This window comes from Passer domesticus, chromosome 31 (assembly GCF_036417665.1).
Source record: "Passer domesticus isolate bPasDom1 chromosome 31, bPasDom1.hap1, whole genome shotgun sequence".
NCBI classification, from domain to species: Eukaryota; Metazoa; Chordata; class Aves; order Passeriformes; family Passeridae; genus Passer; species Passer domesticus.
The window spans coordinates 3993066-4014718 of NC_087504.1; the positions used below are offsets into that span (position 1 = coordinate 3993066).

At 48.4% G+C, this 21653-nt stretch overlaps 2 protein-coding genes across 6 annotated transcripts in view; both read left to right on the forward strand.

Annotated features, from left to right (window-relative positions):
• Positions 1 to 7994, forward strand: part of DIP2B (disco interacting protein 2 homolog B) — a 61719-nt gene extending 53725 nt beyond the window's left edge. For all 3 annotated transcript variants that reach the window (XM_064400941.1, XM_064400942.1, XM_064400943.1), the window contains 7 exons: positions 517 to 687; positions 1141 to 1202; positions 1331 to 1388; positions 1901 to 1975; positions 2520 to 2697; positions 3926 to 4049; positions 4508 to 7994. In XM_064400941.1, coding sequence (XP_064257011.1) covers positions 517 to 687; positions 1141 to 1202; positions 1331 to 1388; positions 1901 to 1975; positions 2520 to 2697; positions 3926 to 4049; positions 4508 to 4760 — 921 coding nt within the window. In that variant the 3' untranslated portion in view covers positions 4761 to 7994. The remainder of the gene's footprint in view (positions 1 to 516; positions 688 to 1140; positions 1203 to 1330; positions 1389 to 1900; positions 1976 to 2519; positions 2698 to 3925; positions 4050 to 4507) is intronic.
• Positions 7995 to 8816: 822 nt separating this feature from the next.
• Positions 8817 to 21538, forward strand: ATF1 (activating transcription factor 1). Of its 3 annotated transcripts, none has more exons than XM_064400946.1 (8): positions 8817 to 9225; positions 13377 to 13490; positions 14713 to 14841; positions 16130 to 16230; positions 16530 to 16660; positions 17355 to 17534; positions 17626 to 17785; positions 18622 to 21538. In XM_064400946.1, exons 2-8 carry the CDS (start codon positions 13380 to 13382, stop codon positions 18764 to 18766), a joined length of 957 nt encoding a protein of 318 aa, XP_064257016.1. In that variant the 5' UTR covers positions 8817 to 9225; positions 13377 to 13379; the 3' UTR covers positions 18767 to 21538. The 3 variants fall into 3 exon arrangements, with proteins under 3 accessions (XP_064257016.1, XP_064257014.1, XP_064257015.1); XM_064400944.1 differs by lacking the exon at positions 18622 to 21538 and adding an exon at positions 18230 to 18605 and having other exon boundaries at positions 8994 to 9225; XM_064400945.1 differs by having other exon boundaries at positions 8995 to 9225; positions 13377 to 13446.
• The last annotated feature ends 115 nt before the right edge of the window (positions 21539 to 21653 follow it).

Sequence of the window (21653 nt, forward strand, 5' to 3'; positions counted from 1 at the left end):
TGGATTGTTGCTCTGTGAGGTCAAGGCTCAGCCTTGTTCTCTGGCTGGCACAGAGCTCTGCAGGTGCCTGGGCTGTGTCACCAGGTGAGCAGCACGTGGGAGCTCCTGCCTGGTGCTGGTCACAGCATTCACCATAGAAATAATAATGGATTCAGGTGCCAGTGTTGTTGAAGAGTCCGTGCAACCCCAGTGGATGACTTTATTCTGCCTGGGTTTGGTTTCCATCTGTATAAGCAGTGACTCAGAGGTGTAATCTCAGCTGAGCAGCTGTGCTGAGAGCTGGGGCAGAAGAGGGAGCTCTGTCAGTCCATGTCTTGCTCTGGCTGCATTTCCAGGCTCTGGTCAGGCACGATTTATAATCACAAACAAAATCAGAAAGAGGGAGAGTAGCTCGGAACACAAGAACTGAATTTGTCCCGCATTTCCTGAGTGATTTCACGGGCTAAGAAGCAAACATAACTTGTTGAGAGGAGCCAGATGAGCACCTGCAGCCCTTTGCCTGGTGTTTGTGTGCAGGCCCGAGGCATTAACCTGTCCTGTGTCCGGACCTGCGTGGTGGTGGCAGAGGAGCGGCCGCGCGTGTCCCTCACTCACTCCTTCTCCAAGCTCTTCAAGGACATCGGGCTGTCGTCCCGAGCTGTGAGCACCACCTTTGGCTCACGGGTCAACGTGGCCATCTGTTTGCAGGTGAGGCTTCCCAGGGCTCCTCAGTGTCACTGGCAGCAGGTGCCAGCTGCCAGGCTGGGTTGGGTTCCACGCTCCCCGTCTGCGCACATTTCTGAAGCCCAACATCTGCCCTGTAGAGAACAGCTGGCACAAGATTTAAGCAGCTTCTCTCATTTTCAGCTGCCAAATCGTATCACAGATGCTCAAAACATGAATCTGAGCTGTTTATTTCCACATAAACAGTGCCTGGTTGCTCCAGGCTGGTGGCTGGGAGGGCTTGGGGTGTCTCCCCTCTCCAAGGCTCCTTCCCACACCGTGTTCCAGAAAGTCACCTGCTTACTGAGGGGTGCAAAAGTGGGGGAATATGAGCAGGAATTCTGCTGCAAGAAGCCCTTGGAAATGTTTTTGGGCTCAGGCAGAAGCTCCCCTGACTGCTCTAAATACATCAATATTTTTTAAATATTAACTCCTCAGGGAACATCGGGGCCAGATCCCACCACGGTGTATGTAGACCTGAAATCCTTGAGACATGACAGGTACTGTAAGTTCACTTAAACCAATTTATTAACTGTATAAAACCCTGCAGTGGTGCTGAGTTTTCACACTGCTCCAGACACTTCAGCTCTGTTTTTCCCCCTGACAATGTCTTTTTCTTGACACTCAGAGTCCGTCTGGTGGAACGAGGAGCTCCACAGAGCCTGCTGCTCTCTGAGTCTGGGAAGGTAATTCCATGTCTCCTTACTTCCCACTGCCTTTGTAGCTGGGAAGGACAGTCCTGTGCCATGGGAGGGGGTGGCACTTGGTTACACTGTCCCTCTGGAATTTGATTAAAAGGCATTACCTATTGATTTAGGAGTGTGTTTTGCTGGAGCTGTTGGGGGAATTGGTCCATTTTGAAGAAAATAAGCTCTATCAGAAGTGTGGGCTCTGGTATTCTTGAAATCAGGCTGTAGTTGGGATTTACTGTAGCTCTTACTCCCTCATAGCTTAACAGAAAGAGATTTTCCTGTAGTTTTTGAGCTGAATTCTTCCAAATCAAGGTCAGAATATCTTACCTGTATTACCCTGGGGCCTTGGAATACATCCATACCCTGATCTTGCCTTGCTGTACCTGTCCTGGCCTGTTTTATCCCTGTTTGTGATGTCCATGGGTGCAATCCTGCCCTGATTGAGCAGCCTGTGTGTTTTATTATGTTGAAGATAATCCTGCACATTTCCTTCTTGTGCTCTTCAGATTCTGCCTGGAGTCAAAGTGGTCATTGTCAATCCAGAGACAAAAGGGCCTCTGGGAGATTCTCACCTTGGGGAGGTAAGTGCAGGTTTTGCTCCTTGGGGACCTTTTCCTGCTGCTCCTTGGGCTTTTCTCTGCTGGGGGACAGTTTGCAGCTGTGATACAGGCCTTTGTAAGATGAATTATTGCTGGAGCATTCAGAATTTGGGTGTTATTTCACTGCTAAGTTTAAAGAAAACCCACTTGAAAAGAAGCTTGTTCCACCCTAAATCTTCACCCTAAACTGGCTCCCAAATAGCAGAATTTACATTTGGCTTTCCTTACTTTGGTTACACACCAGTATATTGATCTGTGTTGATGAATTATTATCCAATTTTGGACTTGACATGTTAAAAACCCACAATTTATTTACTCAGTGAATCCTCAGTTACAGTTACTACAAGACTACATCTCAAGGTGCATTTTTAGGATTCTGCAGGTTATTTGGAAGTTCAAGCTGAATCTTTCAGATCCAAAAAACCACAGATAAAACCAGAACCTTCTTGTTCCAGTTCCTTTCCCACTCAGGGGATTCTCCCTGTGGGCAGCGTGGTGGTCTGACCCTTTTCCCCTCCCTGCACAGATCTGGGTGAACAGCCCCCACACAGCCAGTGGCTACTACACCATCTACGACAACGAGACCCTGCAGGCCGACCACTTCAACACCCGCCTGAGCTTCGGCGACGCGGCGCAGACGCTCTGGGCCCGCACCGGCTACCTGGGCTTCGTGCGGCGCACCGAGCTCACCGCGGCCAGCGGAGGTGGGGCTGGCACCCGGGGGCACGGCTGGCACGGGAGCGTGGGCAGCCCGGGGAGGGCACGGCTGGCAGGGAAATCAGGGCATCCCCTAGAGGGCACAGCTGGCAGGGACCTGGGCAGCCCGGGGAGGGCACGGCTGGCAGGGGAGTGTGGGCATCCCCTAGAGGGCACAGCTGGCAGGGGAGCGTGGGCAGCCCGGGGAGGGCACAGCTGGCAGGGGAGTGTGGGCAGCCCGGGGAGGGCACAGCTGGCAGGGGAGTGTGGGCATCCCAGGGAGGGCACGGCTGGCAGGGGAGTGTGGGCATCCCAGGGAGGGCACGGCTGGCAGGGACCTGGGCAGCCCAGGGAGGGCACGGCTGGCAGGGACCTGGGCAGCCCGGGGAGGGCACAGCTGGCAGGGGAGTGTGGGCATCACGGGGAGGACACGGCTGGCAGGGGAGTGTGGGTGTCCCGGGGAGGGCACGGCTGGCAGGGAAATCAGGGCATCCCCTAGAGGGCACAGCTGCCAGGGACCTGGGCAGCCCGGGGGTGCACGGCTGGCAGGGGAGTGTGGGCATCCCGGGGAGGGCACGGCTGGCAGGGGAGTGTGGGCATCACGGGGAGGGCACGGCTGCCACGGGAGCGTGGGCAGCCTGGGCATCCCATGGGAATCTCGTGTGGTTTAACCAAGGGCTGCACCTGGGTTGATCCAGCCCTGGGGAGGGTTTGAGGTGCTGGACATGCCCCAGGACCCCCCTGAGCCTGGGCTGAGCCCCCTGCCCCTCTGCCCTGCTGAGGTGAGACCCCACCTGCAGAGCTGCCTTCAGGCTGGAGAAGAGAACTTCTGGGTCACCTCATTGTGGCCTTCCAGTGCCTGGAGGAGCTGCAGGAGAGATGGAGAGTGACCTTGAGTGCTAGGACATGGGGCAGTGGCTTCCCACTGACAGAGGGCAGGCTTAGAGGGGATTTTGGAAAGGAATTCCTCCCTGTGAGTGTGGTGAGGCCCTGGCACAGGGTACCCAGAGCAGCTGTGGCTGTCCCTGGATCCCTGCAGGTGTCCAAGGCCAGGTTGGTTGGGGCTTGGAGCAGCCTGGGACAGTGGAAGGTGTCCCTGTCCCTAGCAGAGCGTGGGACTGGACGGGCTTTAAGGTCCCTTCCAATGCAAACCATTCTGGGATTCTTTAGCTTATACAAGAGACAATTTTTATTTACGAAATTCCGTTTATTCCCCCTCCTCTCCTGTCTCCCCAGAGCGCCACGATGCCCTGTACGTTGTGGGAGCCCTGGATGAGACCCTGGAGCTGCGGGGGCTGCGCTACCACCCCATCGACATCGAGACCTCGGTGTCCCGAACCCACAGGAGCATTGCTGAATGGTAACACAGTCCCGGGGAGTGCAGCCATCCCAGCCCAGCTGAAATGCAGCACTTCAGGCAAAGACGCAGGGTTTTATCTGGAAAAAAAAAAAAAAAAAAGTAGGGAAATTCGGGGTTTTTTGTGCTGCCATCAGCAGGTCATACACCTGATTTCCCATCTGCAGATGAGAACAGACTCAGTGTTTTCTGACAAGCCTTAGTTCGACACAGAAATGATGATTTCCTTCTCTGGGGTGTAAAGAGCCGTTTCTGAGTCAGTGACAGCAGCGTTGGGTTCCTGTCTCATGCAGGTAGTGCTGAGATAGGTCTGATTTTTGTCACATCAGGACCAAATCATGTTGCAGTTAGGTTGGAAATACAGCCCAAAGCAGGTGATATCCATCTAAGGATAAAGAACTGAAAACTTTGGATCTTTGTGGCAATAATTTGGTTTGTGTTGTTTTCCTCTGTCATTTCAGTGCCGTGTTCACCTGGACCAACCTGCTGGTGGTGGTGGTGGAGCTGTGTGGCTGTGAGCAGGAGGCTCTGGATTTGGTTCCTCTGGTTACCAACGTGGTCCTGGAGGAGCATTACTTGATAGTGGGGGTGGTGGTGGTGGTGGATCCTGGAGTCATCCCCATCAATTCCCGAGGAGAGAAACAACGGATGCACCTCCGGGACAGTTTCCTGGCGGATCAGCTGGACCCCATTTACGTGGCCTACAACATGTGATGGGAGCACGGAGTGATCAGGGTGGTTATGGAAGCAAAGCTGGTGAAAATTACTAATACTTGATCTAAAGTTTGAGGTTGCTGCCACATTCCCTCCCTCCTGTCCTGGGGGTTTCAGTCCTGGTGGGGTGAAGGAAATGGGAGAAGCAACAGCAAACGTTTGTAACAGTTTACTGAACCATGAGCTTTAGAGAACTGCAAAGGGGGAAAGTGTGTGAGCTACGAAATCCCCAAGGCCTTTACAGTAGTGTTACTTTTTCACCCGTTGTACATATTTGTATTTTTATCTAATCCCGGGTTAGGATTCTATAAGGGGTGGGTTTATTTAGTTAAGATAATAAACTATTAAGAAAAGGGTCATCAGAGTTCTGCAGTTCCCTACTCCATGATCTCCTTTGCATCTGGAGCTGTTCATCCCACGGGATCACACAACTTATTGACAATTGTGCCATGACCAAATCAATAACTTACAGAATCAGAGTTACTTATTCATATAGAGATTTCTGGAATTTAAAAAGAATTTTGCCTATATTTTAAATATGTAAATATTATTATACATAATTCACTTAGATAGAAAATTAACTTGGCTAAGTGAGGACAGCTGAAGGTTGATGTTTTTAAGGACAGGTGACTTTTGTGGTCCTCAGCATCCTGGCATTGGCTTAGACACAATGTGAGATGCTCCCACCTTCCCCAGGTTTCTGATTTCATTTGTATCTTTATTCTGGCCAGAAGTGTGTGGAACCCTTTGGTTTTAAGGCACATCTTTCTCCAGGAGGCTGAACTCAGCATGGAACTGGGGAGAAATGGCAGTGCAAGGAAGGAACTGAGGGACAGACTCTGCCTCATCCTGTGGCACCAGGTGTGGAAAGGAAAACCATTCCTCAGGGTGACACACAGGTGAATTCCCTGTGCCCTTCCTCTGGGATTCCTTCAGCTCCCTGCAGCCAGGGCAGAACTACTGTGAACAGGCTGTACTGCAAACTGGGAGCAAACAAAAATGCTTTCCTCAAAGCATTCCCCAAAAGAACAGGAGAATTCCAGGTTTAAGTTGGACACAATTTTTTTTTTTTTACTGGAGGATCCAGTAATTCTGGCATTGTTAAATAACATTGTGAAAATTGCTATCCCAGCCTTCCACATCCTGTGTCAGCTCCAGCTTAGGGAATGGGAAGAAAGAAACCTGAAAGCAGCAGGTACAAGCTCTTCCTGCTGGGAAGCAGGGCTGGGAGAGAGCTGATGGTTGAGCTTTGACTCAAAATTATGTCCTTTTTTTTTTTTTTTTTTTTTTTTAAATTCTTCGTCTTTTAACAGCAATTACACTTCTCTGGGTGCTAATATATGATTTTGGAAGCTTTGGGAGCTGCTACCAGATCCTGCAACAGGGTTTTTTGAGTCAAATGTGGTATACAGTGTAAATAAACTTTTCAAATGTTCCAGATTACCTCACGCAAAGTTTTTAGGCAGTTTTTAAAAGGTTTGTGGTGTGGACTTGGAAGATCCTGTGGCAGTTACTGGAGCAGAGGCCAGTGGATCCACGAGCAAACCCCAGCTGTGTCCTTGGAAAGCTCCTGCTGCATCCTGGTGGCCCCTCACTGAAAACAGGAGCTTGAAAACTCAGAAGTTTCAAATGATATTTTTGAAAAATATTTGGTGGGAAAATAGAAACTGGAAGTTTCATGGCAGGTCTGGACTTAAGGTTCTTTGCAAACACTTTGGGTTTCAGGGGCACATTTTGGAACCTTGTCTGTGTTTTCCACAGTATCAGCCAACACTGCAGAATCTGCACAAAATCTTCAGTGTATTTAGTTTTAACAAATTGAACACAAAGTGGGGACAGTGGCAGGTCAAAGACTAAAACAGTTGGTCCTGCAGCTATTTTGGGTGTAAAGTGCATAAAGGTTGTTCTCCCCTTTCAGCCAGAAAATTCCTGTTATTCCATGTTCTTTGTCACCATTTTTGTGTTTCCTGCACAGCCCAGGCCTGGCCAAGCAGCTTCACTCCAGTGTGGCTTTTCCAGGGAAAACTGGTGGTCTTGAACCTTTTTCTTTACTCAAGGCTTTAGATAAATGGTTTCAACAAACATTTTTTGTCCACTGAAGTAGATTTTAAGTCCAATTCCAGGATTGTCTTTTATTTTTATTTGGGATTTTTCACAAATAAAACTACGTGTGTGTTAATTCCATCAAATGTGGCAGGTGAAATTCCTGAAATGGCATTTTTGGTTGTGACTGGATTGATCTTTTTTTTTTTTCCCTTATTTTTTGGTTTGGATAGGTACTGATAGCTTCCTGTGGTTTGAGGTTTTATCCTGCCAGTTTCCTGTGTGCTCCAAATCTTCCAGCACGTTCCATTTCTGTGTGCTGCAGAACTGCAGGACGCTGCCCATGGGATGAGAGAACATTCCAGGGACAAGGAGAAGCTGCTCAGTTTGGCTTCCCTGAATTCCCTGAGTGCTTTGGGAGTTTTCTGTAAATCCATTTCCCACGGTGCTGGAGAGGAGGAGGATGGAGCTGGGGCTCTGGAATCCCCCAAATTCCACCCCCAGCTCTGCTCAGGAATTGCCACGAGCCTTCCACAGATCATTCCACTCCTCCCTCTGTAGCTGGGGATGATCTTTCCATATTTTTGGGGAACAAATCAAGATTCTTCACTCCAGACACTGGCAGGTGGGCAGGGCTGGGTGCTTTTCCCAAAAATCAGCCTCTCCCCCTGGTGTGACTGCAGCTGCTGGGGTTGCACAGGGCACATTATTCCCTTTTCTTGCCCCTCGGGTTGCAACTTAACTGCAGTGAAACTGAAAAACTGGGAATTTTTCCCACTGGACTGAAGTATATTGTGTGTGTCTCACTGTTTCTGAATCTTCTCTGAGCAAACGCTGTGGGAACAGGACAGTTTTGTCCCGTTTTGTTAGAATTTGCACTTCATTTCTGGTTTAAATCAATTCAGCTGTGTCCTACTAACTGTCCTAAAATAAGGTTATAAAAACCAGATCAATTTTAGCCCTAGATGCTTTTTTTTTTTTGCTTTTATTTCTGTCAACCTCTTTCCCATTGTCCAATCCAGACTCCGGCATTCTGTAATTATGTATAAAGGTTTTATTTATTTAAAATTAGATTAGTTACGTTTTTAAATTTAACACCTGGCTGGACAGTGTCCCATTAACGCATTGATTGTGTTTCCTTTGTCTTGTGTTAATAAATATTGATGCCTGGTTGCTTGTTTAGTCCTTCCAGCGCTGTTTCCATGAAGGAATTTTATTTTTAAGGAAGAAAATGTGGGTTAAAATTGATCCTGGGCAGAGGGAGAATTTGTAAGTATCTTATATTTTGTCAGTTTTATGGAGTGTTGGAGCTGTGGGGGTGTGAAGGAGCTGGGCTGGGCAGTGTCCTGTACCTGCAGCTTTGGGAATCAGTTTTTGGGGATCAGAGCAAGGAGCAGAGCTAAGGAAAGGGCTGGAGAACCCTGAGGGAGCTGGGAAAGGGGCTCGGCTGGAGAAAAGGGGGATCAGGGGGAATTTCTGCCTCTGCACAACTCCTGCCAGGAGGGGACAGCCGGGGGATTTGGGATTTATCCCCGGGAACACAGGAGGGAACGGCCTCGGCTGGGCCAGGGGGGCTCAGGGTGGGCACAGCAGGAATTTCCATGGGAAGGGGTCAGGAACTGGGGCTGCCCAGGGAGGTGTCCCAGGAAGGGCCGCAGGTGCCACCCAGAGCTCTGGGCTGGGGACAAGGCTGGATTCGGTGGTCTCGGAGGCATTTTCCAGCCTCAGGAATTCCGGGATCCTGTGGAAATCAGGTTCCTGTTCTGGAGGTGCTTGGCTGCAGCTGGTGCTCCGCGGGGAACCCTGAATTTCCTGAGCTCCCCAGTGATGGCTGAGGAGCTGTCCCATGAGGGGGCCACCGATCCCAGAACCTTACCGTGACCCTAAAATCGCTGTGGGATAACCCCGAGGGAACCAAACCCCTCAGTGCCACCGGCCCGGCCGGGAGGAATCGCGGCCACAGCCCCGCCACATTCCGGCCGGGACGTGCCGGTAGAACGCGGCCGCGCTGCCCTTTGCCCACGGCTGGGCGCGGGGATTTGGGGAATATCGGGAATTTCGGGATTTTCCCGGCGGCGATCGCGATCCCGATCCCGCTCCCAGAGCGCGGGTTCCCGCCCGCGCCGCGCCGCTCCCGCCGGCGGGGGCGCTGCTCCCGCGCCGGGCCCGGCAGCGGCGCTCCGCCGCCTCCCCTCTGTGGTGCGGCCGGGCGGGGCCGGCTCCAGGCGGCCGCTCTAGCCCGGCGCCCGCGCGCTCCGCGCCGCTGGGGCTCTATGGCGGGGGCCCCTGGGCGCGCACTCTATGGTCGCGGCCCGCCCCCGCCGCCGGCGCCGCTTCCCTGAGGCGGGACCGGGCCGGGACCGGGGCCGGGACCCGGCGGCGGCTCCGGCGCTCCCCACGCGCGGCCCTGCGGGGCTCTGAGGTAAGCGCGGGTTTGGGGAGGCCGCCCCGTCCCCCTCGGCCCGCCCGCCGCTCCTTCCTCCCCCCTCCGCCCCCGCGGGCCGTGAGGGGACGGGCACAGGCCGCGGCCTCGGCGCGGCGGCCGCTGCGGAAACCGCGGGGAGTTCCCACCGCAGCCGGGCCTGCGGCGCTGCCCTGCGGCCTGGGGCTGCTGCCGGGCCCGCGCCCCTTCGCCCCGGGGATGGGGAAAGGCTTCTGGAGGGTGCCGCAGCACCCCGGGTCCCGCTCCCCTCGGGAATGGGGGAAAGGTGCTCTGGGGGTGACCGCGGCTCCAGCCGGTCCCGGCCAGCGGTGGCTGGATCTCCGAGCCCTGCCCGGTGACAAACTCAGTTTTATCTCTAACTAAGCCGCCGTTAATGGGCGTCGTTACCTGTTCCGTATGAATTTTGCCCCAGACCCGTGTCTGAGCCTTCAGTGCTCAGTGAGGATCTGGTGGATCCAGGGCGGTATAAATGATAGAAATGATCGTATAAATGATCTCTGGGCTATTTTTCGCTCACAACCATCAGATCCCTGGTGCGGATAGAATATTGACATCTTTAGGTTGCGGCGCTTATTTCCGATGCTCCTGTCAGGGGATGTTCCTCTACGGGCTGGTGCTGGGTGGAGGGGAGGGGGAGAAATCCTCTGAGGAAAGCGCTCCTGGAGTTTTAAGGAATAACTTTGTGTGTTTTTGGAATGGAATCTGGAACAGTGACTGGGCACCTTGGCTCGAGACTGCTCACTTGCACTCTGGCACATCTGGTGGGGTGTGCTGCCCTTTACTCTTTTACTGATTTCTGGGAGGAAAAAAGTAGAGTTTTCTGGGCGAGCAAATTTTCTCCATGTGTCTTAATGGCAAATTTAAGTAAAGAATATTTTCAGTGCTGAAAACAGCTGATTTTGAGGACCCCAAATTCCCCAAGATTACCTAAGTATCATTTAAGAAAACGTTTTGAAATCCCTTTGTACAATTTGTAAATGTCAGAATTTGACTCCAGTCACTATTTGAGAATAAAATTCTGTGTCAAATATTCTTGATTTCTGACGTTATTAAAAAATACAAACAATTGGCTCCTACAATATTTCAGTGATGAAACATCATTCAGACCTTTCTTCTACTCAGTTTGCAAAACACAACTTGCTTTCTTCCTCTGGTGCTCTCTGTAGCATTTTAGGGAATTTACAGAATTAGGGAAGTTGTGGGAATGGGTTTTCTTTTTTAATTGATGCTCCTTGAGCGTGTCAGGTGTTCCTGGTGGGTTTGTGTGGTGGTTCATGCACTCGGAGGTATTTGGAGGGTGTCTGTGAACTCTGAGAGCTGTGACATTCCAGTTTATGTTTCAAAGGAAGGTGGGCTTGAGGCTCAGGTTTGAAGTAGGATGAGTTTTCTTGGCTGGAGGGAGATGATGCCCAGAATTTTAGGAGCTCCTTAAAGCAAATTTCATGAGCTGCTGCTGCAAAATCCTTTCAGTTAAATGACTTTTGAGGTGGAGCTGCATGGAGACTTTGGGTTTACTGTGAACATCGTCACCCTTACCTGTCTGGTTATAAACAAGTGGTGTTTGTACAGACTGGGACAATAATCATTCTCTGGACAATGAAGCCTTGGTGTTGCTCCTCTTGTCAGTGCTCTGTGACAGCAGAATTCTTCCTTCACCCCAAAGAGAGCACCTGCTTTCAGCTAAATAAATAAAATTCAGCTGTCAGAGCAGTTTTATCCAGGGGGTGACTGTGTTAAAATATTCCCCTTTTTGGTGCTTCTTAGAGCTTGAGACCTGAAGGTTGAGGTTTTTCTCCCATTCCAGGAGGAAATTCCTGGTTTTCCAGCGAGATAAAGGCAGGGGAGTCTTGTGTGACACTCACGTCCCCAGAGGCCATGAGGTGCAGGATGAATTTCCATCTTGTTGCAATCCTTGCTGAATCTTTTTATTGACTGATGTTGGATGAATAATTAAATAGTCCAGAGCAAGCAGAGATGAACTAAACTCAAAACTCGTATTTCTAATGGGAAATACTTTTGTCTTTTATTCCTGTAAGCAGAACTTCGCAGCAGTGAGAGAAAGGTCAGCAAAACCCTCTGTTCTTTCCCCCTGGGGTGCTTCTTTGGGGTGGTTTCACTGTTTCTTGCAGCCTCTTTTTGAGTCTTTCATGGAACAGTAAGATAGAGAAACGAATAGCAGAGAGCAGGGAGGGCAGGCTGTGGTTTTGTACTACAGAAATGAACAGAGGTTTCTGTAGCACTGGAAATTTATTGTCATTTTTGCTGCTTCCTGGAGTTCAGTTTGAGGGGCCCTGGTTACCTGGGACACTTTGCAGAGTGCAAAATGTAGATTTTGCTTTATAAAATCTAAAACTATGTTTGAGGACAGTTTGTCCACTGCAGGTTTGTAATGAATTCTGCTCATAATCTTGAAGTGGTTGATGTTTGCAGCCACGAGGACGTTGGGAAGCTGCATCATTGGCTGGGGAAGGTTTGGGCTGTGCTGTAAAGGACACACGGAACCATGGATTTGTTTGGGCTGGAAGAGACCTGGCCTTAAGGAACATCTCATTCCACCTCCCTGCCATGGGCAGGATCTCCTTCCACCATCCCAGCTTGCCCCAAGCCCTGTCCAACCTGGCCTTGGGCACTGCCAGGGATCCAGGGGCAGCCACAGCTGCTCTGGGCACCCTGTGCCAGGGCCTGCCCACCCTGCCAGGGAGGAATCCTTCCCAATATCCCGTCCAGCCCTGCCATCTGTCAGTGGGAAGCCACTCCCCATGTCCTGTCACTCCAGGCCCTTGTGCTCTCTCTCCATCCTCCCTGCAGCTCCTGCAAAGGCACAGTCAGGTTACCCTGAAGCTTCTCTTTTCCAGGCTGAACAATCCCAGTTCTCCCAGCCTTTCCTCACAGCAGAGCTGCTCCATCCCATCACATCCCTTGTATCAGCCACCTGTTTTCTCCCTACAAAGCCCTGCTTTGGTGATTTTCTGGGGGTCCTGCAGTGAGCAGGACTCTGCTCTTGGTTGACTCTTCCCCCCAGGAGCCTTCACTGGGCTGCGTGCTGTGGTTGGGCTCAGCAGGGAAAAATCAATGACTCACATTTCCACAGAAAGAAATGTAATTTCCAGTCTCATAGCAACTGTCCTTTCAACACTTTCAAACCTTCTGTGACAAAATGTTTAACACTCACCCATCAGCTTTTAATGCTCCAGGCTGGTCCGCCCACTCCCCCCAGCTGAAACCTGCATTTGTGCATCCCTGAATCCCCCAGAATCCGAGGGGGGATGCTGGCAAGACGTTGAACAGTTAAATATAAAATCTTAGACATGAGAGAAGTGTTGCTGACTGCATTACATCAAGACAGAGTGACTCTTAAAATTCAAAACTGTGTTCTCTTCACTTTGATTTGAGTCCCTGGTTTGTTTTTATACACCTTCAGATAGTTTAAAATAGGTTTGGCTGGTGGCTTGGCTAAAATATTTTTGGAAATTATCTTACTTGGAGAAAGATATTCTTTAGTATAAAGAATCTTGATTTTCTTCCTGGATCATCCTTCAAAGTGAAAGAGAGCAGGGTTAGATGAGATATTAGGAATTGGATATTAATGGGATTATAACAGGATGGTGAGGCCCTGGCACAGGTTGCCCAGAGAAGTTGGAGCTGTGCCATCCCTGGAAGTGTCCAAGGCCAGGTTGGACAAGGCTTGGAGCAACCTGGGATAGTGAAAGGTGTCCATGCCCATGTCAGGGGGTGCCACTGGATGGGCTTTAAGGTCCCTCCCAGCCCAAACCAGTTCAATTCTGTGTGTCCTTTACACACAGACCAAACCTGTTCCATTCCCAGCCTGGACTCCTGCTGTTCCCAGACCTCAGGAGGTGACCAAGGTGTGGGGCTTCACCTGCCCAAACCCACAGGGATGAGCAGGGCAAGGTCCCACTGAGGAGACACAGAAGGGCTCAGGCTGTTGATGGGAAGTGACAAAAATCCAGGCTGTGCCTTAATAATGACAACACAGGGCCAAGAGCTCATTCAGCACATCCCAGGGAGACCAGAATCATCAGGCACTGAGGGTATAAACTCTGCTGGAACTGGGCACCTGTCTGCTGTCCACATTCATGACTAACTGGATTTAACTGGTTTTCTCGTAGCTGATGATGGAAGAGGTGCACAAGGGCGGCAGCAGCAGCTCTGTTACGTCCCAGCCCTCAGCTGTACAAGGTACAACCCTGCAGGCAGCTCAGCTCTCTCATATTGCTCAACAGGTAAAGCCTGGGCTGGATCTCAGCAAACATTTCAGGCAGTTCAGAGCTGGTTTTGTGTGCTACAGACTAGATCCATTCTTGGAAGCACTCAAGAGAAGAGAAAACAGAAAGAGGCTAAGGAAAATGTGTTTGTTTGATGGTGGATGACATAAAATTAATTATAAAAGTGTTTAAAAGCTATTTTTTTTTGTGTTTGTACAATGCAGAAGTGCAGCCCAGATTTGGGGTTAGTCGACCACAGGAGCTGCTCAGGAATAAAATGAGGGCCTGGTTTCATTTTTTTTTCCTTAGAAAAAAGCATTTCCAGCTCCTTTTGTAGTAGCAGCAATCCTGGGTGCTCAGCACCATGGAAACCCTTGGATTTTAGCCCAACATGAACATATTTAATCTAATAAACCATATGAACTTGAAAATTGAGTTTTTTCCTCTAAGGTAATATCTGTGTCAGAGCTTTAACCTTAGAACTGGTGAAAGAGAGGATCCTTCCAGGAGGGTTTTCCTGGGAAAAAGCAATGTTTTGCAGCTCATCCACTATTTATCCTGTGGAGGCAATTGGGATTTTCATGCAAAATTTAGATATAGGAAAGGAGACAATATCAGCTGGTGTCCTGGGGTTTGTTTCCAGGCTGGTTTTCTGATCTGTTTTTATATAAAATTCTGATTGTCCCTTAGTATTGTAAGTTACTACACAAAAGTAGCAATAAATGGAATTTCAGCTGTGTGTACTTTAATGATCCCTTCATCTTCTCATGTATTTCAGATTCATAAAAGCACTGAAGGAATTTAATTACAGAAGTGGTTCTTTACTTACAATCTACATGTATAACTTGAATTATTTTTGTTTTGGCAATATATGGAAATGTGAACAATATAAATTGAATTAAAGTGTAAAGACTCATGTGAGTTCAACATCAAAACTACAAATCCTCTAGGAAGCTGAAGCATTTTCATGTTTTTAATATGTTACAAATTATCACATATTTGATTATGTGACATAATGCGACATTTGATTTTTCTCCAAAGGAAGAAGGAACTCAAAGGAAATAACGAACTGTTTCAGCCTTTTTCATATGCAAATAATGTCTAAAAAATGTGCATCTTTAAAGGTACTTTTGTGACTTAATTAGAATTAAAATAAGCTGCTAATGGTTTTCCTACACGAGTTGCACTTCCTGAGTCCTGTGGCACAAAGGTTTTACTGATGGTTTTTGGTCTGTTGTAGATGTCTCTCAGAGGTTCTGCTCCCCTCACAGTCGTTCAGCTTCCTGGAGAGCAAGTCCAGGTCCAGGGAGTCATTCAGACAGCTCAGTCCTCCTCTGTGATCCACTCCCCTCAGGTGCAAACCGTGCAGGTAACTCCACAATGGCTTTAAATACCCCACATCTGCAGTTGTGTAGGTGACAAGATGGGAAAAGGTGCACAGAGGCTTCTCTGACCCAGCTGCCTTTGTGTCCTGCTGTAAGAGACAGTGAGCAATCCAAGGACAGCCCTGTGGGGTCCCTCATTCGGGCTTGAAATTCTTCCTCGGGGGAAATCACCTGTGGAGTCAAAATGAAACCATTTCATGTCACCTCCCTTTATAAAAAATCCAATCCACAGCTCTGTAGTTGGTGGCCTGTTAGTCAGGTGGGGTCTGACACCCAAAGAGGGAGTGGGGAATAAAAGAGTAATTCAGTAGTGGATTAAAATGAGTCTGCACGAAGGGGAAGGAGCTGCTGGGTGCTCTCTTGTGCTGTAACTCCATTTCAGTGGTACCCAGGTCTCTGCTTGTGTCTCTAACTCACTTGCCATGGGATTTCTGTAAGAGTCCCTTCCAAGAGGTGCCCAGGGAGTTCCAGTGAGTCTGTTCCTGCTCCTCTCAGTCCCTGCTGCAGAGCCCTTGGGGACCTGGAGTTCCACTGGGAAACCCTGGCAGCTGGGCGAGGGAGGAGCTGCCCTAAAACCCAGGAATTTGTCCCTGATCCTTGTCCCACACTCCTCACACCACACTAAATTGATAAGCCGTGAGAAGCAAACCTGGCAGGGACTGTCAGCTGTCACTGCTGTAACATCAGAGCAGGGAGAGGAGAACATGTGTCACTGCTGGAAGCACTCAAGCATCTGCCTTGGCTGCTTCTTGGTGCTTGTGTCTCTGTAAGTCTCTTTCCTTTTCCCTCCCCCTGGTTGCACAGTCTCCACTGACTGGATTAATTTCTTTTCTGTAATTCATGAACACTGTGGCCTTGATGGAGGGAAAAACAAAGTACAACATGAGCAGGTTTTTTTTTCCTGCTGACCATAGGCTGCTCTGTCTCTGCAGTTCAGTGAGAGGCTTTTCCCAGAGCTCTGTGCATTCCTCTGCACTCTGTTACTGGCACACGGATAAGAGCAAATAAATGTTTTGTTCACTAATAAGGAGCGTCAGAGACAAAATAACACTTTGAACTGCACAAGCACACAGTGGAAAGTGGAATAATGAAAATTGTAGATAGTACTTTGCATATTTACTCCCTGATATGCTGCTACCTTAAATATTATTTTCACTGGACTTTTACATTCTGACCAACAAACCCCACTGCTCCTTTTCCACATAAAAGATTCCAGGTGCTTTCTGTGTTTGTCCTGTACATCACTGGTGCTCCTGTTCCCTTTCTCACCAGGTATCTTCCTTATCTGAGAGTGAGGATTCTCAGGACTCCTCAGACAGCATTGGCTCCTCTCAGAAGGCTCGAGGCATCTTGGCTCGTCGTCCATCCTACCGGTACGGGTGTGATTGATACACTTGGTGTTTGTATTTGAAACCAAAACAACAGCCCCTTCCATGGTTTCAATATTCTGCTGCCCTCCAGGTTGTTTCCCTTGAAACATGCAGTGAATCTGTTCATGCACTGAACTTTCTGAGCCATCACTGCAGTGAGGAAACTTTGACTCCACTAACTGGAGATTGACCTCAGCGGGATTTTGTAAAGGGCAAAATGTTCACCAGCTGTAATTTTACTCAGTTGTATCATTTTACTGAAGTGAGGAGTGCAGTCAAATGTCAGACTCCTTTTTCCACAGAAAAATTTTGAAAGATCTTTCTTCTGAAGACACACGGGATAGAAAAGGAGATGAGGAAAGTCCTGGGGTCTCCACTGTCGCCTCCATGTCCGTTCCCACGCCCATCTACCAGACAAGCACTGGACAGTACAGTATGTTATCCAAAATGTCCTCACAGTTTTTCTTCTACTTGCCTCAAAATACAGATTTCATTAAGTATTTGAGTGAGATGAAGGACAAAAGTTGGTTATTATCTAGTACTCAATAAAGCTAGTACATAGAAGTACCTGATATCTACAGATCAGATAAGCTCAGTGCTCTGTAATTTTAAATTTTGCACATTAAGACACTTAAGGGTGTTGGTATGGAGCACACAGCATTGTTCTTTGCTGGATTTAACCCAATACTTCAGTGAAGACACAGAACTAGATATATAAACATAAATATATATATATCTATATAATGTATGTATAATATTATAGGCCACACTAAAAGGCTCCTGTGGTATCAGAGAGGTACAAAAAATTAGGGTTTGTTCTTTTGATGTTCCCACTTTGTGTCTGTGGTGCTTCATAGCTGCTCCTCTCCATCCTGTGAGGGTGGGCAGGCCCTGGCACATTGCCCAGAGAAGCTGTGGTGCCCCTGGATCCCTGGCAGTGCCCAAGGCCAGGCTGGACAGGGCTTGCAGCAGCCTGGGCTGGTGGGAGGTGTCCCTGCCATGGCAGGGGCTGGCACTGGATGAGCTCTAAGATCCCTCCCAGCCCAACCCATTCTGAGATACTGTGATTCACCTGTATTTTCTGCTGTACAGCTCCAAATGCTCTTTCCCTGTACCTTCCCTCACAGTTGCCATCGCAGCCAACGGGCTGCAGCTGGCGGGGCCGGGGGCGGACGGGGTGCAGGGGCTGCAGACCCTGACCATGGCCAACGCCGGCGGCTCCCAGCCCGGGACCACCATCCTGCAGTACGCCCAGACCTCGGACGGGCAGCAGATCCTGGTGCCCAGCAACCAGGTGGTGGTGCAGAGTGAGTACCCCCTGGGGACGTGGTGACAGCCCCGTCACCGTGAGTGCCACCTGCTAATGCTGCCCCGTTTGTGTCCCTGTTTGTCCCCTAGCTGCCTCTGGGGACATGCAGACGTACCAGATCCGCACCACGCCCACCACCTCCTCCCTGCCCCAGACCGTGGTGATGACATCCCCTGTCACTCTGACATCCCAGAGCAGCAAGACAGATGACCCACAGCTGAAACGAGAGATCAGGCTGATGAAGAACAGGTACGTCAGTGCACCTGAGCTGCTGGGTTGGTGAGTTTAATCACGTGCAATCGCTGAGGTTGGCAAATCCTTCCATGATCATAAAGTCCAAGCTGTGACAGATCTCCACTGGAGCACAGAGTGCCACATCCAGGGATGGGGACTCCAAACCTCCCTGAGCAGCCCCTGCCAGTGCCTGACCATCCTTTCCATGGAAAAAATCCCCTTGATGTCCAACCTGAACCTCCCTTGGCACAGCTTGAGGCTGTTTCCTCTTGTCCTGTCCCTGTTCCCTGGGAGCCTGACCCCCCACCCCTGACTGCCCCTCATGTCAGGGAGTTGTGGAGAGGGAGGAGGTTCCCCCCTGAGCCTCCTTTTCTCCAGGCTAAGCTGCTTTCCCAGTTCCCTCAGGAGTTCTCCAGACCATTCTCCATATGCTCCAGCCCATCCATCTTTCTCTTTCAGTGAGGGTCCAGAACTGGAGGGGCCTCAACAATGGGGGGCAATCCCTGCCCTGGGGCTGTGCCACAGCATGGCTGGTACAGCCCAGGTGCCCTTGGCCTCCTTCCCCACCTGAGCACACCTGGGCTTGTGGGAGACGGTGACCCAAACATGGGAAATTGTGACCAAGACATGTTCCCTTGAGTCTCACAGTGTGGAGAAGCCAAAACTGGGTTTCCCCTGCAGATTGGCTGCCATGTGTTACCAGATCCTGCTGAATTTCCTGCTCTCCTCAGGCAGTTTTGGCTCGGTTTTGTTCCTCACTGCAGTTTCAGCTCTCTCGTGTTGGTCAGTATTGTGACGTTCAGAAAATAGATCTCACAGCTAAAATCAAGAACTCTGCTTCTCTGTTGCAGAGAAGCTGCCCGGGAGTGCCGTAGGAAGAAGAAGGAGTATGTGAAATGTTTGGAAAATCGAGTGGCAGTCCTGGAAAATCAGAACAAAACTCTAATTGAAGAGCTAAAAACTTTGAAAGATCTTTACTGTCATAAAAGTGTGTAAGAAGAGAAGGTAAAAACCTTTGGGGACTGGTGAAATATCAGAGGAGAATTTTTTTTTTATACTGAATTTTTTAAACTAGATGAAAGGTCAAAAATGAAACTTTTCTACCTAGATTTCACAGCTCAAAGACTCTATAGATTTTCTTTACAACATGTTGGTGACAAAGTACAAAGAGGAAACAAGAAAACCTCACCAAAATTCCTGCTGGCACAACTGGAAACTGCTGAATTCAAGATTGCAGCTACAGTGGAAGGACAGTCACGTGTGGCAAGGCAGGTGATGAGAGTTTCTTTGAAAATTCCTAGGAATGCCTCTAATAAGGGAGGCAAAATTTGGTTACAAAGAAAACATGGATGAAACAGAATCCTTGCCAGAGCTGACATTATTAGTAACATTTATAACCAGTGTATGTTTTGATTTCTTACTCTTTTTCAAGCCTTTTTCCTTCAGTTATTTGTCTGTAAATATTTTTATTTTAACCTGTAAGTTGGTATTTACAGGTGCAGATGATAAAAAAGCTGATACTTTGCTCGAGGTATAAATTATGTTTTTACTCTTTCTCAGATGACAATTTTAAAAGTTGGGATGATTTTTTTTCCATGTTTGCCGTGTTTATCAGATTGGGGAAGGATCTGCAGAAGGCAGCAAGAGGCCTGGTCCTGGAAATGTCTGAGGCACAGAAAATTGTGTTGATTTTCCTAGAGAATTCAACACATCAATGATCTTAAAGCACAGTGTGAGGGACAAGGATGGGTGACAACAGTTCTGAAGAATTTCTGAGATTCAACTTCTCAAAGTTTTTAATTTCACAGGAGTTTGTTCTTAGTTCTGGGCATGAGGAACATCGATCATTGAAAATTAAATTGTGTGCTGATCATATCTACAATTAAAGACTCAGAGCTTGTCCTGGCTGGGGATTCTCCTGGGCTTTGGAACATGAAACCAAATAGAAGAAAAATGATGTAGTGAAAAATGAAAGATCTATACCAAAGGGTCATGAGGTTCTAATCTCTGGTTTATTGCTGGAAGTAGTGCAAAATTACAATTTCCAGCCTAATTTTGTAAGGTAGGAGCTATTTTGCAAAGTAATGGTATCTTTGTAAGCAAATACTATATTGCAAACAGGGAGATGGTTGGTATATTTTGTAGCTAAATTGTGATCTTTACAAAACCTGAAATTGAGTTTCTATACGTATTTTGACAGTTTATATCTTTCATTTTAGTAACCAAATGAAATATTTTGTGAACCAGATTTTCAAGGATATATTTTTATGGATAGAACAAAGTCAAATGAGATCCTCTTTGGTGTAGGAGATACTTGAATTAATTTTGTATGTCTGTAGGCAACTTGCAGAAAAAACAGATCCTAAAGAGTATTGGGGGGGGGAAAAAGAGGGAAAAAAAAAAAAGAAATTAGGGCTTTTTACTCCCCAGAGTTGACAATATCTGCACATTAGATCTCATTGTGTCAGAGAGTCCAGTTTGTACAATTTAAATTTGTTTCAGGTGAAAATCAAAAGTTTAACATGATCAGGACTCCTTTACCTGGGGGATTTCCATTCTTGGAGACCCCCAGGGCTGTCTGGCTGTGGGCAGGACACGGTCCTGGGCAAGGTGTGACCCTGCTGGTCAGGCCGTGGTCTTGGGCAGGTGCTGTAGGTGACTGCAGTGCTTCTTGCATGAGTAATAAACCATTTTCCTAGCTGGGATTGAATCCTGCTTCCAGTTCTGTCAGCGGGAATTACACAATGACTGTTCTGCTGTTCTGAGGTGTTAGAGCTCCGTGTGTGTCGTGCTAGCTCAGATCTGGATGGAATTCCAAGCTGTGCTCCCTCCCTGGATGTGTAATCCCATGGTCAGTCAGTATTTTTGATTTACTCCTTTGGGAATTAATGGACTTTTAGCAAGCAGAGCTCTTTGCCATGAGGAATCTGCATTCCACAATCTCCTGGTTAGTGGGCTAGAAAAGGATATTTTTTTTTCCCCTGAAGTTCCTAAGCCTCTGTTGTGGGCACAAGTCCCAGTGCATTTCCTTTAGGCCAGGCTGGAGTGGGACTCCTGGTTGCCATCATGTCAGAAAAAAAGCTTTGTGACACATCAGAAATAAGGTTGGGAAAGTCCTAAACTGAGGGAGCTGCTCCTGGAGAGGTGTCGGTGTTTCCCGTTTCTTTGGTGGAATTTCAGGAGAGTTGAACAGCCTGGAATGTGCCTGGAACATGCACCTCAGAGAACTGGACCTTTCCTCAGCTGTGTGTAACCTGGCATGTGGGAGAGGGTTTGACCTACAGTTCTGAACTGCTTTGGGAACTCTGTGGTAGCTGATCCTCACTGTGTTCTCTTTTTTCCTTTTGTAAGATGGAACAATAATAAACAAAAACTATCAAGTGTTAAGACTGTAAAAACCTGGTGGCCAATTCTTCTTGTATCCAGCAAGGGAAGCACCTGTCCTGCCAGACACACCAGGAGTCCATTTTTATACTCTTAAAATACTGTGTTGGAAAGAACAGCTGGTTTTTCATCATGGGAATATTAAACAGTAACACAAGTTCGCTCTTTAAGCACTGATCATGAAGTTCTTAGTTTGGATTTACTTTCAAATCTCGATTTTAAAGAGTAAAATCTCATTCCTGAGGGTAAAAGATGCAGCAGCTGATGCTGTTCTGCTGGTTGGTTCCAAACAGTCCGTGCTTTCCATGAATTGTAAATAGTTGTTGAAACAATTAATGGTTGCAAATTTTGATCTTGGTAAATAAAGTCGCTAAAATATTATAATTCTGCTGGTCCCTATTTATTTTATTGAAGTTAGAGCTGCAGTGGTGGTGACCAGGTGTGAATACCTGTGTGGGATCAAGTCATATGACAGCCAGGAATAAATAATAGTCAGGTT

Bases quoted from the DNA above. Each gene is read 5' to 3' on its own strand.
- ATF1 (XM_064400946.1), top strand. From the start codon at position 13,380: ATGATGGAAGAGGTGCACAAGGGCGGCAGCAGCAGCTCTGTTACGTCC. The intron at 13,491-14,712 runs GTAAAGCCTGGG...GGTCTGTTGTAG, and splicing joins TCTCTCATATTGCTCAACAG to ATGTCTCTCAGAGGTTCTGC. The intron at 17,535-17,625 runs GTGAGTACCCCC...TTTGTCCCCTAG, and splicing joins CAACCAGGTGGTGGTGCAGA to CTGCCTCTGGGGACATGCAG.